This window comes from Populus euphratica, unplaced genomic scaffold, assembly GCF_000495115.2.
Source record: "Populus euphratica unplaced genomic scaffold, PopEup_1.0 scaffold1098.1, whole genome shotgun sequence".
Taxonomy (NCBI): Eukaryota; Viridiplantae; Streptophyta; class Magnoliopsida; order Malpighiales; family Salicaceae; genus Populus; species Populus euphratica.
In genome coordinates this window covers 27,650-47,184 of record NW_011500955.1, presented here as the reverse complement: position 1 = coordinate 47,184, position 19,535 = coordinate 27,650, and the positions used below count along the sequence as shown (strand labels likewise).

The 19,535-nt window shown below is 34.7% G+C and overlaps 1 protein-coding gene across 2 annotated transcripts; it reads right to left on the bottom strand.

The window, feature by feature from the left end:
• Positions 1-949: 949 nt before the first annotated feature.
• Positions 950-19,329, bottom strand: LOC105116903 (exportin-1-like). Of its 2 annotated transcripts, XM_011014401.1 has the most exons (32): positions 18,976-19,329; positions 18,393-18,509; positions 16,783-16,875; positions 16,593-16,664; positions 16,084-16,191; positions 15,906-15,988; positions 14,827-14,965; positions 14,586-14,654; positions 14,427-14,504; positions 14,232-14,294; positions 14,100-14,144; positions 11,799-11,906; positions 11,537-11,635; positions 10,679-10,882; positions 10,053-10,112; positions 9,408-9,518; positions 8,429-8,526; positions 7,978-8,086; positions 7,703-7,768; positions 7,513-7,611; positions 7,338-7,418; positions 6,677-6,766; positions 5,405-5,490; positions 5,206-5,286; positions 4,945-5,127; positions 4,223-4,289; positions 3,176-3,286; positions 2,739-2,846; positions 2,519-2,656; positions 2,307-2,444; positions 2,109-2,213; positions 950-1,530 (listed from the first exon to the last, which is right to left on the bottom strand). In XM_011014401.1, exons 1-32 carry the CDS (start codon positions 19,090-19,092, stop codon positions 1,405-1,407), a joined length of 3,252 nt encoding a protein of 1,083 aa, XP_011012703.1. In that variant the 5' UTR covers positions 19,093-19,329; the 3' UTR covers positions 950-1,404. The 2 variants fall into 2 exon arrangements, with proteins under 2 accessions (XP_011012703.1, XP_011012704.1); XM_011014402.1 differs by lacking the exons at positions 18,393-18,509; positions 18,976-19,329 and adding an exon at positions 17,481-17,734 and having other exon boundaries at positions 11,534-11,635.
• Between the last annotated feature and the right edge of the window lie 206 nt (positions 19,330-19,535).

Sequence of the window (19,535 nt, the reverse complement as noted above, 5' to 3'; positions counted from 1 at the left end):
ACAAATTAGATTATCATCAATTAATTGTAATTTTAACTAAATTGCTTTATGTTAACCCTCATTAGCAAAATTCATAGCAAATTCAATTAAATTTCTAAAATTTAATGCAAAAACATACTTGACCAAAATAAAATTAAACATAATTTCTTATATCAAATCTAATTGATATTTTCATACTCAATTGCATTAAATCAAATTTCAATTCATAGCAAATTAAAATAATTCAAAGAAAATACCAAATTTGACAACCCACCCACAATTCAATACAACATATAATTCATCATAATTCTATTACATTCCTACTCTATTGCATGAAATCACCAAGCATAATTAATAATATTATTAACAAAAATCAACAATTTGTTTTCCTAATTTATCAACATATTTAAAATTCAACGCAACACATAACTTATTAAAATAATTAATTTATAATTAATTTAACTTATTTTTATATTCAATTATAACTATATCTAATCAACCCTGATTTTATTTATAGCTAATTTATCATTCTAAATTCAACCTAAATCCTAAATTCTAAATAAAGATTTCAATTAAACTAAACTGAACACAAATCCATTGGACTAGAATAAAATAAAAAAAGCTAAAGCTATAGCTATAGCTGCAAAGGTGGCATAGGAAAATTTTAACGAAATGTTTTAGAATACTTCAGACTAAAATAAATTTAATTTTTTGATATTTTAATGGCAAAAAAAGGGAGTGATTAGCGGGGGGAAAGCAAGTCATTAGTGGGGTTTTCAAGGAAATAAAGGCCGAGAATGCTGGTTTTGACAGAGATAGAGCTATCACGTCTATTATGTTCTTTAATATGAGAAGGGTTTAAACTTCACAACATGAAACACAACATATTAAGTTATCATGCTTCTTAAGTTTGAAATGTTTAATTTTAAGCTATCACGACATTTTGCATATGGAAATCGAGTAAATAATGTTTTAAAACACAATCATAATATATTTGACCAAGTACGGAACTAAACAACTAAACAAAAACCGCTAAAATAGAGAACAGCATTCGAAAGGAAACAACTCCTGCACAACTCGCCAACATTAGTAAGCACTAAGATGAATCAGTCAAAAATGCAAAACGTGTCATTTAAACAGTTTGATCCCATCCGTCCATGTGAATACAGTCTTAAGCTGGATCCAACAAACCGTACAAATGATCCTACATCAACCCCTAAATACTCTAAACCTAGCCCAACCGGTGAAGGCAGTACAGCCAGCAGCCTAACCCCCACACCAAGCCACCTTCATGATCTAACTGGTTCGAAACAAGAAAACTTTGGGGAATCAAGGGGAAAATGTTGCATCTGCTCATATCCGATGCCCACAGCAACTCCTTGAGTTATATCTCATAAAGTTAGCTTTTGCTGCAAAAATTGCTTTCTATGAATCTAGCATCTCGTCTTGTATTTCATTAGGAGGGGCAATAAGCCCTGGAATGGAAAGCATTCTTTGTCGCTCTCTTCCCCTCTGAGCAGCAGCCTCTTCAGCGTAGAGATCTTTATTATCCTGTACAAACAACCAAGCATTCAGATTGCACTTGCTTATCTCAACCATAGTGGAGAGAAATTAATTGGGGTGGGTAATGGGTAACATTACCCATTACCCATTTATTTTTTAACTAAATTGTTTAAACTATTTTTTACCCATTATATTATTTGACTTATAGGGATTTTAATTGCAAAATAATAATAATAATAATATCATTTTCATTCAAGGACGCAAGTGTATTTACTATGAAGCAGGTAGAAGCAAAAAAACTACAAAAGGATTAATTTATGGGAAAAACATTTTATTTTGGAACAAAAAAAAAATCTCAGAAACTAGGATGCATGTCTGCAAAAAGTTCCTTTTTTCTTAGGAAGAAAAAAGGGGGGGGATTCTATGGATAACCCTTATCCAACCCATTAGCTTTTGCCACCCCTAAAAAACCATATAGTTGTGGACGTCCAGAAGGTCTGTAAAAGACAAGTGTGACCTTCACATGTGTGCCCACAAGTATTTAACATCTTCTATACCATTCACTAATTTGTGGGAACGAGGAAAGGAGACAGTATAAGTAAATGGTTGGCAATTCAAAGAGTTACCTGAGCAGAGAATTCCTTTGATTGCACGAGAAAGTCTCGGATGTGATTCTTAAATCCAGACAGGTCGTTTCTTGACTCAAATAGTCCATTAACAAATTGAGTGACCTGAAAGTGTCTTCATATTAGTGATATCCAATGGATGGCTTTGGAATAAAGACCATAATAAAGTAACAGAAAAATATAAATAAATGATCTCACCTCTGATGCAGTCATGTTTGGGAATGATGTACCCAGAAGTTTAATGGTATACTCACGAACAAACATCGCATTATTTGGATATGAATAAGAGATTGTTGCAGCATCCCACAGAGGCTCTGTCAAAGCACCACTCTCGACCTGAAAGGTGGCATCCTCATTAATCATAGTTGGTCAGGCCTAAAACTAGGAAAAGATAAGAGCAAGGCACATACCAAGCAAAACAAGTGTTGCAGCACCAAGACATGCAACTTAAAACCAGGTTTGTGAAATGTATCTGTCAAGACAGCAAATATTTCCTGCTCAATTGTCAAAAAGTATGACCTGTAGAACTGATTACAGAACTCTGAAGCCTGTCAAATTACACAGAAGAGTAAACAAAGTATCCCACACAGCATGATATTGATAGAACAAGAATGCAGGGGGGGGATGCACCTGAAAGTTCTTCAGCATCTCCAACAATAGGTTTAGACCAGTCTCAGCTATGTTCCTCTCTGTATGACGGAATGCCCATATGATTGAATCCATCACTAGCTTCAGTTGCTGGTATTGAATAACATGAAACAAAAGATTTCGATTCAATGGAAGCTTTATAATTGACAATTTTAAAATAATAATATTTTAAAAAAATAGCATTTATCCCAAGGTGTAAAAAGGTTGCTCCTCATGCTTTAGCCTTTTCTGACTAATATAATCAAACTTAGTGGTCCATTCCTTCAATTTTTTCCACTTTTCTAATATATTTTTTAATCAAACAAAACTGTAGTCTTCTAAGATCACATAGCAAAACCAATCTAATGAATCACATTGCAAGTAGAACTGAGCAACACATTAAGATTGATAAAAGAAACAAAATAACTTCAAACACAAACCTCACTTGACAAACGAATCAAGGCAGGGAAACAATGTGTAGCAATGGCACGGAGTAATGAGAAGAACTTAAGGCGATGTTCTGGATAATCTTCAAAATTTTTGGTTATCATCTGCAGCACAGAACTACTCATCTCAGCTGCACAATTTCTACTACACAGTTTAAAAAAAAAAAATTCAGCCTTGATCTTATACGCTCATATATATTGATCTTCAATAGCATATGCTATGCTATGCTGTATTTAACACCAACATGAACCAATGCACCTTTTTCTGGCCAGATATCAAGAGAGAGATATTTTGTGCAGAAGTGCTAAGATGTACAAGATAGCATTCCTATAAGCAATATTTGATGATAGCATGGCATCCTCCTAAGATATAAGCATAGCGTAGGCATAACTAATCTCCAAAAAGAAAAAACAGATAAAAAAGCATCATGTGAGAATTTTGCCACTAACTGCAAGTGGATTGTACAATGACAGGGTCTGAACTCCTAACCAAAGATCAATGTAATATTGCTCTACTGACTTTCCATTTGGGACGGGGATTGATTCAGAACATGTATGATTCTCCGGGAAATGAGCTTCACCAGGATGTAGCCACTCAATGAGTGATGGACAGGATGTCTTATTCTCCAAAAGAGAGATAGGAGCTCAGATCGGACGGCTAATAAGGAAAAGATTCCCTAGTGCATAAGGAAGCTAAAAGTGCAAATCATAAATAAAAGAGAAAATTGTTGGATAGACTGATACTATTCAAGGATCTATTCATTTTGGATGTTTAAACAACTATTGAAACACAATAAGCGAACACTCTGGAATTTTGCATTCCATGCACACACAACAGTCTACCGGTTACATTGTTCCATCAACTACATTATTTCTGTCCATTTCACAAATTCCTTTTAAACATTAAGATAGAGTTTCAGAAAATGAGTCCTCAACTGCTGTTGCAAGATGTAATGAAATGAAAGATGATGCATTGACAGAAAATTTCAACATATAGAAGCCACATAAACGAGCACACAGATTTACAGTCCTCGTACTTACCTCCAACGTACACTGGAAAACAGCTTCAAATATTCTAGGTACATCTTCTATCATTGCAGCTTTGTACCTTTGTCCAGAAAAGGAAAACATCAGAAAGAGATATCTGACAGCAAGAAACTAACAGGGAACAGAGCATTTTGCAGTGGTCTATATTGCCTCCAGGCTGCCAGCATAGCAGAGAGTGTGAACATCTACAACTGATGCAGCAGCAGTAGCAGCAAAGCCTCAATCCCAAATTAGTTGGGGTTGGCTCAGACTGGCTAAGTAAAAAACATAAAACTAGCAATGCCTTAAAAAGCAGCGATGTTTAACAGCATATAACACAGATGCAAGTCTGCAACAAAGGCAACTCTTACTCTATCCATTTGGTCAAGTATAAATGCATGTGCAATTGCAATTTCACAAATAGAGAATCTAACTGTCACCTTCCACCAATGACACTACCAACTAGATGTTTGAGATCAACATTTAGTTAAGTTGATATTAATTAGTCCAACCCTCACACTATCTTTCAACCCATCTACTCATCCAATTAAATTAACAAGAACCACAGGAGCTAGCAGTAAGAAAGTTCTCTTGAAGATGAATAAAATCTATTGTGCTACAAGGAGCAGAATGTTCAGATGTAAACACTAAATAATAGTAGATTCAAGAACTCCTGATCTGATCTTACACCAAATCATTACATTGCCAGCAAAGAATACTAAGAAAGGGCAACATACTTGTTTATAATTGTTGCAAAAAGTGACAAAACTTCTGATTCTCTAGCATCAGGCAAATTCCTAGCATAATCACCAAGAACAGGATCCATCATTGGGGGCACGAACTGCTTCCCAATTTGTGTCTGGTCTTCGGCCTTGTCCAAAAATGTCTCAATGAGCTTAAGTGTCTCCCTCTTAACAGATCTGTTTGGTAGCACATTAAAACCCAAATAAATTTTAGATGTCCATTACATCTGAAACAAAACCCAAACGATGACTCACCGCAAAAGTTTCACATAAGATGTTTTAGATGCATATGGCCCTCCTTCTGCAATACTGCTTGATATAAGCTCACTATACATTCTGCCAATAAAATTTGAAATCAAGAGAAATGTATTAACTAATAAGAGCAAGCAAAATATCTCTGGCAAGCTCAAAGCTGTTTCTAAAATAGCATTAAAGAAAACAGTGAAAAGCAAACCTGTATACGTTAAGCATGTCCAAAAAGATAAGAGAAATTTGGGATAGAAAGTATGTCCCAAGGGAACTTGCAACACTTGTATTGGTCTGCAAACCAACAATGAGTTGGTCAATGGCATTAGATCATGACATAGCAATAAAATTAACAAATGAGACACCTAACAAGAACATATAAGGCAGTAGAAAATTACCTAGGGATGGCAATTTCACCCAACCCACTAGGTATTTGGCGTCACAAGGTTACCTGGTTAGGTTGGGTTTTTAACAAGTCTGACCAGAGCCAAAGAAAGCCAAGTGAAAACCCAACCCAGTTTCACCTAGGCATGATATGTGATATCTTCTTATCATATACATGATTTCTCAAGACAAAAGAGATCTTCCATGATTCATATATCCATATGACCATACTAATTAATATAGATCATTGGGTGATGATTTGTCAAGACAAGAGATCTTCCATGATTCATATATCCATATGACCATACTAATTAATATAGATCATTGGTGATGTTTAATGACATAATTATGTATTTTTAAATCACATGTACTGTTAATATTTTAAATGTGACTTCGAAAAATTGAGCATGTAAGATTTTTCAGACTAATTTATAAAGATGAGATTTGGTAGTGTCACATAAAATTTCTAGAGTGAAAAATGTACTTTCAAGAATTAAAAAAATCAAGGTTGGGTATCCAGTCGGTATAGAACTAATTATCATAATTATTAAACCCAACCCGGGGTTGACCTCAAAAACAAAAGGATTAAAACAATGTCGTTTTGACCAAAAAAATTCTTCTCGCAAAAAAAAAAGGGGTTGAAGGCCAGTTTTTCACTATGCCAGAGGTCAACTTGGGTTTTTGACTAAGTCAACTAGTTTTTTCCTTCTATTTTTTCTTCAACCTGGACAAGTCCCAGGTTGACTTGTCAAGCTGGTTTGGGTTTTATAACTATGTTAATTATATAAAGTCATTCACCCAAAATGACCAAATTTACATCGAGGGTGGGTAATGGTTATTGGTACACCATGTCAAGGGTAGGCACATAAAAAACCCACCCCAATTTGACCTGACCCATCCCTAAATTTCAACCTTGTTTTAAAACAATGGGTAGTAAAAGCCTACATTGAGAAGGTAATTGCAAGCACATCAAGTTACCAAACTATGACTAAAGGAGAATCATCAAGGTCATTTAAAACAATATCCTTTGTCAAATCCCTTATAAACATGATTTGGATCCCCATAGTTAATAAAAAAAAAAACAAAAAAGCCATACCTGCAATATATTAAGGACAGTTCTGATCACATCTTGATCCTTCAGAAAATCTACACTTTGACGTGCCTGCCCGATAATTTCAGCCCATTTCTAGAAAACAATGCAATCTAATTAGCCGCTTAGATCTTATAAACAAGAAGAAAAATACTAAAATGAAACTGATCCTGAATAGCTCTCACGGTTGGCAAGTAAACTGAAGCAAAACTCCTATCTGACAGTTTCCAGGCATCCATTTTGTTCAGTCCTAAACTATGTCTGGTAAAGGAATCTATTCTCCAACAAAAACCATCACTTCAAAATACTTACAAATCGAACATAATGATTTCTCATAAAAAAAGGAGCAGTTTTCAAACTGTCAGATGGTAATTGATCTTCGAAAAAATCATATGCCAATTTAATTTAAAATATCAAATTTTGATTATTTAAATGTTTGTCAAATATTGGCTTGGATTTGTTTGGAGATTTTTGTGGCAAGATTTTAAATGGAAAAGAATTTCAAACTAAGTATACACATGAAAAAAAATTGGATTGTAACTGAACAAGGAACTTTCATATTTTAGTGAGGGGTTCATTAATGTGTATATATAGGGCCCATCATTATTCGTTACATGGTGAAAATCTAGAAAAACCTTGAGACCTTTTTTCCTATATAAAATTATACCTGGTTAGGAAGATCCATCAACCTCTGCAGGTATTCATCTCTCTTCTGTGGATCAGATTCTGCTTGGATCATATGGCCAACCTGGTGGAAAAAAACAAAAAACAAAAGCACAGGTCACAAACTTCACACATTTGTAGTGTCAATATGTTAGTCCTCAAAACATATAGATGTATACAGATTCATAAAATGTATGAATCTGATGTGGCTCAAGATCAGCAACAGTCGTTGGTAGGCCTGCTAGAAGTTCAGATACAAACGGCTCACTTTCTCCAACCTGTAAACCAGAGAAGCAGCTTATCAATGAATTTTTTATGCATTGCAATTACAACCCAACAGCAAAGAGCCAGTGGAAAAATATAAGTCACCTGTACGATAACAAATTTCCGCTTGCATTTCTGTACAATTTTCAAGAATGTGTCACAGGCCATGTCCTGGAAAATTTCGAGATGCGAGTTACAGTGAAGCTATACAAGAAAATATAACAAATGCAACACCACACTATAACACATAATTGCTAGTCCTCCAGTCACTCAAAGGGGTTTATGTAACACTGATACATGTGACACAAAAATGATAAGATAGTCTACAGTATATGCTGCCTTTCTAGACAATAGTATATAGATTATAGAGAAAAAATCACCTGCACTCCAGGATGAGTTTCATGCATAAATTCAAACAATTTATTGACAACAGTTTTCAAGAACTTCCAGTGAGCTCTGAGAAATCTTGGGTACTGACCAACAACATACCTGCAATCAGAGCTAGTAAGTTTGAAACAAACAGATATGAAATTCGTGTACTTATACAACCACATCCCTGACAAATTTACTTTATGCTTCTACAGCTACCAATCTCAGTGGGTGCAAGCCTTGTCAAGGAACAAGCAAGTAGTCAAATTGAAATACAGTCTGTAGAAAAGTTCTACCTGTCTCTCTCCCTATTTTTTTCTTTAAAAAAAAAATTGTGTGCTGGAGAAACATCAGAAAGTGGTAACCCCAAAGTGGTGATAACTATGAGGTACAAAAAGAATCAAAGACGTATAACTCCATGAAAGAAGCTCTCAAACACCTTCTGCAATCATAAATTCTTACATGATGTTACTTGCAATAACAGCTTTGTTATCTTTCCCTTTCGTGATTTCACATAAATTCAATAGATCACGAATGACCATCACTAGAAATCTGTTTTCCTGCCAGAGAACAAAGATGGTCAAAACTGTTAATGCATTATTGAAGAAAATACGATCATTGCAACAAACAAGTAAGCATTAGCCAATTAAGAAATCTTCAAAATCTGAAATGGATGGGTTATATAACAATACATCATTAAAGGATTGTGCTCGACCGATTTTCATTGAATTGTTTGGTACTAAACCAAAACTAATATCAAACAGGAAGTGGCAACAGGGAGAAAAGGTATAAAACAGTTGACAAAAAACAAATCAGAGATTAAAAAGATTTGACAACCAGGATGAAACTACAATCTTAGAAAAGCAAAACAACAATCATCAGCAAGCTTGCTAGTACTAAACTAAATTAGAACAGGTGATGTAACATGCTAACAAGTGTTGACATAAATTGCAACCGTTTAATATATGGGCATGGAACACACTGGCATGGAACCCACTCTTTCAAATATATGAGATCCCAAAACATTAGGCAATGAACAACAAACAATTAGTATCCATGGAAGAAATCAAGAGGTCATGAAATGATTTATAATGAAGGATCCTATAATATGGCCAGACAGCGAGAACACAATTTTTTCTTTCGAATCATGAGAGCAAAATTCACAGACATTTCACTGGTATATCATCATCAAGGAGTTATAAGCAAATAAGAAACTAGAATTCCATCACTTCTATATTAGGTCCAGGTTAAAAACAATGTGTCCTCGTGCTACAAAAAAATTTCCATTTGTACACGCTACAAAATTTCATACAAAAACTTCAGTGTCTTGAAGGCATTATGCAACTACAAAAAGATCCAAGTGTTAATTGATAAACTTTCCTATTTCCCACAAGGATATTTCAACAAAATAAGCCTCCATTGATCCAGAAAAGGCAGTTACCTGTTCTTCCATCATGGAACCAGATATGGATCCAATTGCCCAGCATAAAGTGTTCAAATTGTTCCAATTCCAATCTTCACCACTCAGTTGTTTACTCAATTTCTTCAGCATCTATGTGGCACCAAAAAGGGAAGACAGCAACATCTATATAAGATACCACACTTCATCGTATAGAAGAGAAGCAAATAAAAAACCAATATACATTCACTAAAGATATGCTTGTTCTCTCATCTGATACCTTAATGTACTATATTCACTATACTCGTTTTTTCATCAGAATATCTTGATGTACTTCACAAAAGAGAGGTTAAGAAGTAAACAAGCTGAAGCAAGGAAGATATTACAACTGTGAAAGCATGCAACAAATCGGTAACACAACAAAAGGAAACCCAAGGCAGAAAAGAAAAAAATTACAAAGAAAGTTGTGTTTTCACAAAGCAAAGTTCTTGAAAAGGCTAACCGTTATACATAGTAGGAATACTGGAGCAGATCAGAGCTCTAAAGAAAGCTAAACGAATTAATTCATTTATTAATCACACATTATGAATCTAAAGCTTTAAACTAAAAAAAAAAGTAGCTGAAAGATGCATGGACAGTATTCCTAAAATAAATTCCACAGTCATGAGTTCAGTGACAAGCTCTTACCTGCTTTTCAGTATCCTCGTGATCAAGATGTGACAAATAGATTAGTGTTTCCCTCATAATCTGCATAATTGCATTTTGATTAACCTTAGAAACTGGTGTCGTAAAATAGTTGAAAACAGAAAATTAAGGCCAATGCATATATACTAAAACACAAGATCTCCACAACATAAACATATTGATACTGAAAAGCAGTTTGAAATTTGACATCCTGCCCATTAACAGAAGAGGCCTAGCCTTGGACATTGTTAAAGCAAGCATTACAATACCAACCAAATATTAAATGTTTTGAAATCTTGTATTAAAAAAATTTACAGTACCTCGGCAAATTATGCACATTATATATAAACCAATCTTTTTCAGCATGTAAAATGAAGCTGCACCCGCAAATCATGCCCTCTGCACCTCAAGTCTATATCTTGATCATCCACAGTTCAATCAAGGACATAAAAGTTTCATTTTTCAAAATTTCAGAATAATCACCAGTATAAATGTTAATCAACACTCTATTTGAGCTAGCACAAGGCCCTAAATACACTAATTGATTTCAAAAAAATGCTCCACATCCATATTCAAAGGCCAATAAGAAATGATTACATAAATGCACCAGCCAAGTAACGATATATCACCTTATATTGAACAAGAACATCATTATCCTTCATGGTTTCACGAACAATATTACCATTTTCATCTTCAACTATCAAAACCTCCTCAGGTTTAGCCATACGACAGATCATAAGCATTCGCAACTTGGACATTGGAGTAGCATAAAGCTGCCTCCTCTGCAGAATTTGTGACCCTAAACCATCAACCATGCCATGTAGCAGAGGCATCTGCAGATTCCGAGAATTGAAAATCTAGAATCAGTAATCTCCATGGAAGAATGGAAGTGTTAAACAAGAAACTTGTAACCAATTCATAATGATGAAAATGCAAGAATTTCTAATATCTGCACATTATATATGTAAAATGAGAAAACAATGAACTACATGAAGCAGATAAGATTGTCTGCAAATATGAGCAGAGTGCAAGACATCAAACAAAATACACAAGAAAATTTTCAAACATCTAAAATATTGTCACGCTTCTTATTGGATATTTACCCACGTTTTTTTACTGAAAAATGTAGTATCCCACATGGGAAAAGGCATTTTCGAAAAGGGAGGAGAAGAAATACATAGTAATGGATATCCTCCACAACAAACAAGAAAAATAAAAAAAAATCAATAAAACATGACAATACTATCTACATAAAAATCGATCCATTAAAGAGACTCCTAGAAAATTTGCAGCTACTTCAAGGTTGTCTGAAATATGGTGTATTTCACAAGAGATGCAAAGGGATAATGGTATGTGTTATTGCAATGCAACGAAAAACAGAAGTCAGAATTAGTAAAAGGAGAACCACAATGCAGCAGAGTGACAGAATAGCTGAACACTACATTACTCCACTTGCCAACCACCATCTGGTAATAAACACATTCTACCTGCAGTCCCATCATGTTCACAGCCACTGCGGGGTTGTCCAAATTATGGCGTGCCTCGAAAAGCTCCAAAACCAAGGAGTTCCAATAGTCCAAGCAAACCTATAAAGCGTGCAAGGCACCAAGACTAGTCATATTATCAGACTTGGAATTACATAATAATTCACATATACAGGCATGCATACTACAACACCAGTACACATGTGCACCCGCACATACACATCGAGAAAGATGAACGAGAGCAAGAGAAGGAAAATAACTTCACCTTAAAAACCTCTGTGTCATCAACATAACAGATGTTAATTAGATACTCGAGACCCATTAGCAGAGCAGTTATGTTCTCCTGCGTAGACTCCAGCACTTGAATATGAGACTGCAAAGAGATGAAGGCATCTGTAATTTCATCTCTTCAACAGGGTAAACATTTTTTTTTAACAGGATATACATGCAATCTTGAGAGAATGCATAGAGGCCTTGATGCAAAATACAGAGAAAGCAAAAATATCTCAAGCTAAGCACACAAATTCTACCGTATGGATCTACTTTGCAAACTCATCATGACCCAAAAATGCAGTCATCAACAGTCAAGTTCAAAATATACCATCAACAAGCAATGAGCTCACATATGAGATCAAGCTGTTTTTTTTTTTCCCTGAATGATAGCACATTTAAGTCATCTTTTTGTCTTGTTCTCAGAAACACAACAGAGATTCCTCAATTCAATAGTACAGCAGTTGGAAACTAATTGGAATCATTTTGATGACAACAAAAGCACAAATTGTCTTTTTCAGGACAAGGTTATTTCAGTAAATTTCCAGATTTACTGGAAAATTGTCTAGGTTTAGTATTTTAGTTCTCTTAAAGTTATTAGGTTTTCCTATTCTAAATAGGACTAGTTAGTGTTGTCATAGGCAAAAGACGCCAAGCTTCTAAGAAGCCCGAGGCGCTAGGCGCATGCCTGAATGAACCAAGGCAATATGCTATAAATTACAAAAATATATATCATATTATATTATATTATATTATATTATATAATATAAATCTAAAATATGTATCTTCCCAATTAAGATTAGATCATTAGAAAATCAAAAGAAAATATAAATTACCATAACAGTCATATAAAGTTATATTTTTCACCCTTGAAATAAAATAAGATAATTTAAAGTAGAAAGTAGCCAAATAGATTAAAAGCAAAATTAAATATCATCATCATTATTCATTAATCTTCGAAAACATCTCCATCCACGCTTTCCTCTCCTTCACTTGAATCCTCCATATTCTCCATTTCATGATTACAATAAAACTCCTCATCTCTCAAACTATATAGCATATGTTTAGAAAAAATTAAAGTATTAACCATGCAGATGTGTTGTTCTTCAACTCCCACTATTGAAAAAAGAAAGTGTGGTTGGTGTTTCTCTTCTAAGTGTCCTTCATTGTCCGTTTGTCCCCCACTTTAATGATTTTTTTTACTATAATCTTTGTTTTAAAAAAAAAAAAACACCCTAAGTTGTTTCTTGTGGTAAATTTAAAAACAAATGGAGAAATAGGTCAAAACATATATCATTTAAAAAAAATCCAACAAAAAAGGAAGAGCTTCAAGCAGGCACTAGCCTTAGTGCCTCGCACCCACTCACAAGGCACCCACCTAGGCGACACCTCATTGAAATCCAACACCTAAGGCTAATAAAGGCATTGGGGCGTTGCCTCGCCTAGGCGAGTGCCTCGGCACCTCTTGACAACACTGGGACTAGTCATGTTGGAGGTTTAGGATCCCAAGTTCTTATTAGATTAGGAATGCTAAAACTCTATAAATAAGCATGTAATCTTCCACTAATTTGACTACAAGCAATGAATAAAATTCCAGCAATTTGTTTTTGATCGTGTTACTCAATCGCCCTTAGGTGTGACTCCTAAAAACCCTAGGTCTGAAGCTTAGGTTTTTCTGTCCTCTAGTTGTGGCTCCTACTCCTAGAAACGCTATTAGTGTGACTAATAGTTTATACAATTCCCAGCATACAAAACCCTTCAATCTAACCTTAAAACACTTGCCAATAATCCCTAAACAACCTCTCACACACACCTAATCAACCCTACAGCAATTACCCATCAAAGATTGAGCCTAAATTCTCCTAAAATTACTTTCCACGCCACTGTTGATAGCCCTAAACAACCATGAAATTCAGTTCCAGAACAGCCCTCAAAGCTATCCTGCATCACATTTCTATGTCAAACATGTCCTTATCTTGGGCCACGTTTTGTGAGAGGTTCAGAAACCATATCATCTCTTACAATTTTAACCCACCCCAACAGAGGTCCCTCCTCTGCTCTCAGTCCATTGATTCCATCCTAATCAAAACAACCACACTGCTAACCATTACTGACATCTAAGAGTCTAATTATATCTAAAATGTGTGTTAAAACTACTTAGAATCAAGAAGCAATCAAAACAAAAACTATAAAACCATAATTTTTCTTTGTTCTAATATTCACATTAGCATTTCTTAGGCTAAGCCCTTAAGAATTTACACGAGGAATTATTAACTTGCTGAGAAATGAATACTACCTTATAAAATGAAGTGAAAAACAGCGCCAGATTCTGAATGAATGCCTAAGCATGCAACAAAAACGTCAGAGAAAATTAGTATTGAACATTAATCCTTGAGAAAACAAATTGCATTTTATTAGCAACACAGACTTGTTCTTCGCTAGATCCATTTGCATAAGCCTCTGGGATATTAGTGGTTAGTGGAAGAATGGCCTGCAAAAAAATTTACAAAGAAGAAGAGGAAACAGAAGCAGCTTAGAAACAGACATCACAATTATATAAATTGATACGCATATCCCAATTGGGTTGGAGTTCCCATATCTGAACTAAGATGCCCCATTGTACCTGCAACTGGACCATGAAAAAATTATACATCTTAACATACTGTATGTTATAGAAATCCCCAAAATTAAGAGCCGCAACCTGTAAATTTCAGACAATAAACCAATCAATACTTAACAGTCCAAGAGAAAACATTCTTCTTTTGAAATGTTAACAGCATACCTCTGTCAAACACTGAAGGGTAAGGTTCCGATAAGATGGCATTGGAAAAAATTTCAGAAGCGTTTCAAGCTGTAAAGCATAGCAGGAAGACAACATGTGATGTGAGTACATACCATGAGAACAACAATAACTAATGCAAGTTGACACCTATAAATCCAATTATTTCTGTAACAACTATTCTTTTCATGAAATTTTCTGTCTGAAAGCTATTGATGAAGATTTTACATACAATTTTACATACCAAGGGAGATTCAAAAATATAGCCCAAAGGAATCCAAGAAAGAAAAGCATGCAAGGTGGACAATGTTGCTCGAATAAGCTCGGTTCTTTGGGAAGCTGACAAGACATACAAGCATAGCTCATGGATGAGTTGAAACTCGCTGTAAACAACCAAACACAACTCTTAGTGAAATAAATTGCACAAATACACAACAAAAAAAGGGACAGTATGATAACAGAGAAGAGGTCAAGAAGAATTGCTGCAGTTTCATATAACATAAGTTGTCAGTGAAGTCCATGCAATACACACACCAAGACTAGGGAAGCAGCACCCTCTAAACAATCATTACAAAGTTATATTGGCACACCATTTACCAATAAGCTAACTGTCAAGAATCAAGCAAGAAAACAAAGCATTTCAAGAAATACTCAAATGAAAGACAAGTGATATTTGTCTCAGTGTTTATCACTAGGACAAGATAACTCCCACCATTTCCAACTTAAGTTAGAAACTAATCTCAAAAAAATCAAACTAGAATTCCTGTAAATTTCAGCAGCTCCTGCTGCCAATATTAACTGCCTTCGTGTGCACAGACACAAAAACACAATAAACACAAGGGGAGCTTTATGTTTAGGGCTGACATGTGAACAACAATGAGCTCCATTTGGATCAACATATAGAATATTGAAGTGTTCATTGTATTTTATTTTCTTGGAATTATGATCAAAAAAACATAAGAAAAGTTCTTAGTTGGAGTTGTTTTATTAGAAAATTTCAATTATACAGTCTTTGGCATAATATCACACAAATCATATGCATGGTTAATTAAAGTGTTTTTCAGATAAAAGAAATAATGCCTCATAGAATGATCGACATTGTTATTTATAATTTTTTTTACAATGGTTTCCATTTTGAAACACCATGGATTTTGGTTCTGTGAAGTAAGGGATTTCAGAAACTTATAAATGATGATCCAAATTGAAAAACAAGCCAAGCAAAAACAACTAGTTTTTATGTGTGACTATCCTGTAACTTCAAACCTCCACAAGGAAATAGATGGCACTACAGCACCTGGAGAAGTGAAAGCCCAAAGCAGTTACCTGTTTAATGATTGTTTAAGCTCTTTGATCTTCTGTTGAGTCATCTCTCCTCGTGAGAAATCAAAAACTTCTTCACTAAGAAGCTGCAATAGCTTATATTAGCTACATATTACAAAACAAAGTATCATCCAAATATGTGTTTATGTACAGAGAGAGAGAGAGAGAGAGAGAGACTTACTTTCAATATAACCATGCAATTCTCACAAATAGTTTCACTAGTTTTTGCTGCAGCAACAAGATCGGGGATAAAGCTTCGCCATCTAGCAGGCCACTCATGCTTGAGTATCTATATATGATCAGTTAGAGAAATTATTCATGTTATAATAAGGTAATAGCATGTGTTTGAATAAAACAAATCAAAACTAACATTAACTATCAGTAAAGAAATTATTCATGTTATAATAAGGAAATAAAATGTGTTCAAATAAACCAAACCAAAACTTACATTAATTAACGCTAAAAATATAAATAGAGAACTAAAAATTTCAATCTGAATAATAACTGAGAATTAAAGATTTCTTGAATTAAATAAAAACTTGAAAAACCACACTAGTGTGACTAGTTATAAATAAAAAGCAATCCCAAAATAACTGTCTCCAATTGCTATAATATAGTGCATGGCACGAGATAGGATATCCAAAAAATCACCAAAACTAACCATCCATGGATTCTTAGTTTTAAGCATACCTGAACCAAAGTAACATTGAGCTTGTTTACATACAGCCTTTCCATCCGAAAAGAGGCCTCATTACTTGAAAGCTATTTAAGAGATAAAACAAGGAAAAATTATCAATAGCAGGTAATGAGAAGTTCAAGATATGAAAGAACATAGTGAAGCCCAATCATTCCCAAAACTACAGCTTTGAGAAGTAAATACCTGTACAATGACTTCAGAAATGTAATTTTTCATTCCATCTCGTTGTTCAACAGGCAATGCATTCCATCTATACTTTATAACGCCCTCTAGGACCTACATAAAAATGTAAAACGTCCAAAAACAGCTGCTCAGTCACTTGGTTCTCCTAAGCACTAAATCATCATCTAGTTAATTGCCAATACCACAAAAGTAAATGCATCAATCCGCATCTTGGACAAGACTTACAGAAAAATCACAGAATAATCTCTTGTAAAATCATCACCTCAAAGATATGAGTAAACAAAAATAAATGAATAAATAAATACTCCATAATATATGCATTACATTGCATAAATTACAGAACTCCCCTTTCATGTGAAAAGGGGAGCTATGGACTTATTTTAGAAAAAATACAGAAGAGTCAAAGCAAAAAGACATATATTCTCCCTAATTTCTATTGCAGGTGAAGAAAAAACATTATTTAATATCAGTCTTGAGCCTTTTAAACATCATCAATTTGTGCCTTTTCCCTAGAGAGTAATAGGCTTCCTATACATATGCCAGACATCACCTTTGAGGTCTATAAGCTTCCTGTATGTTTTGTAGACATCAGTCATTACGTTGTTCCTTTTATGAACACAACCAAGAAAATAATCCCCTAAGCTAAAGCCAAAAGAAACGGGTATTCTTATGTTTATTTCCATTGCTTCTAGCCATACCTCAAACAATATCTATTTTAGTAGATCATTAGATGTGTAAGCAATGGATGAGCATCCATAATTCCGACCCTGAGAAGGCATACAGACTCATCCACAAACATTATATCGTGTCTACACTCTGCATAGTCCATCCAACCACTGATAGGGTATGTGAGGCTGCCCTCCTATGTCCTTGCAGGATCTTGGTGCATCTATAGTACTAGCACCTGGGCATATATCCAGGAGTATCATGCCAGTGACATGAGAGAGACCATCTTGAAAGTTCTTGAGGAGGTAATTTGACCATAGCAGATGTCTTTATGCCCCATGATGTTTCTGAAAGATCTTTTTCAGCATCATCCAAATGGCTAAATTAACCTTCTATTCAATTCCTATAAGCATGTATAACAATCAAGCAATGCGCAATTTCTTTGCAGGAATGATAGAAATGAAAACACGATTCAGGTCAAAAGCTCAAGGTGGCACATGACTCTTCTACACATTAAAACACACATGCCTCTTTCATACAAATTGGAAACATCATTTTCTATCACTACAATGGTAGATAAAAGATTGGTTGTACTGCACAAGTGAGAATTAGAGCTAAGTTCTGTTAGGCTCTTTACTACAACATCTCAAAAACTGATAAAAAGAAAACAAGTCATCAAGCACCAACTACCATAATACTAGCTTAGTCACAACAGATGAATGCAACAGTCTCAGCTAGATTTAAACAAATATATATAAAAGTGTTCTAGAGCTTTCACAAGTAATGCCTACAGCTAGATGCCAAATTATGACTAAAATATCTGTAACAACAGACAACAAAGTTGAACCCATGATGACTTGCTTCATAATTTACAAAAAGAATATCCTCCTAAGCAATAAATAAAAAAAAAAAACAAAATTTCAATGCATCATACAACAACTAACCTGCAAGGCAAAGAACTTGGTGTTGAGGTTCTTTGTATTTTGTAGAATGTGCACCACTTGGAGCCACATATCTGGATTGTTTTGCAAGTCCTGCAAAATACGGTCAGCAGCTACCCTCTGTGGACAATAGAGAGGGGAGAAATTTAGCTCTGCAAGCAAAACCAAAACAACCAAAAAAAGGAACCAAATTCGAAGACATCTAGTACAAAATGAGAAAACGCCAACCCCCGGTGCAATAGACAATTTGAGCAACAATAATAATCATTATTACCGCATTTCAAATTCAAAATGGAAATAAACCCATCTTTGAAACAAAATATAATACACTTCCATTCAATAATTATTAAGCGGGTCGCTCGCCCGTTCCTTCGTCTGTTTATTTTCACACTTTGCAGTACCAAATACAACATAAATAGCAAAATTCCTCTTAAGAGAGCTTTAAACACTAAAAAATATATATAAAGTCCATTGCTGACTAGCTAACAAGTAGAAACACTCTTACTAAACCCTAAACCTAGGATTCAAGAAGAGTTGAATTGTTATATAGGCCTTCGCATTTGAAATGGAATAAAGAAAACCTGACCTCTTCTTTGGATCCAGTGCCATAGAAGGCAGCTACAGTAGCATCCAGCAAAGGAACATCAATCGCCTGACTTAAATCCCTAAATTTCTCTGCCGCCATAACCAAAGAAGCCAGCATTACTGGATTTCAAACCCGCACAAAAACCCTTGCTGCTTCCACCACTGCTACTTCGACCAGCAAACCCTAAGAGAGACTAAATGGCAGGCCGTGTTTCTAGAGAGGGAAAAAAGAGAGAGAAAGTGGAAGGGTTTTATGTTGGTTGTAGTGAGCGAACAGTTTAGAGAGAGAGAGAGAAAGAGAGAGGATAATTTATATTTATATATGCGCGAAAGACTGCTTGAATTTTAAGCAGAGAGGGGGAGAGATATAGACTTTGAATTTCTAGCCTTTTTATTTCACTTTCCTTTTCTCAATTTTTCATTTAATTCATTAATAAAAAAGCTTTTCAATCCCTCACATTGTAAATTTTGATTCAATAGAACCCTCTTACAGTAATTTGATAAGATCGAACTTCTACTTTTAGATTATATTTAAATGATATCTTATCCATCATTATATTT

Excerpts from the sequence above, each read along its gene's own strand:
- LOC105116903 (XM_011014401.1), bottom strand. The coding sequence starts at position 19,092 with ATGCTGGCTTCTTTGGTTATGGCGGCAGAGAAATTTAGGGATTTAAGT. Across the intron at positions 10,113-10,678 it reads ATGTTCTTGTTCAATATAAG|ATTATGAGGGAAACACTAAT; the intron begins GTGATATATCGT and ends GCAATTATGCAG. Across the intron at positions 8,087-8,428 it reads GTTATTGCAAGTAACATCAT|GTATGTTGTTGGTCAGTACC; the intron begins GTAAGAATTTAT and ends CTCTGATTGCAG.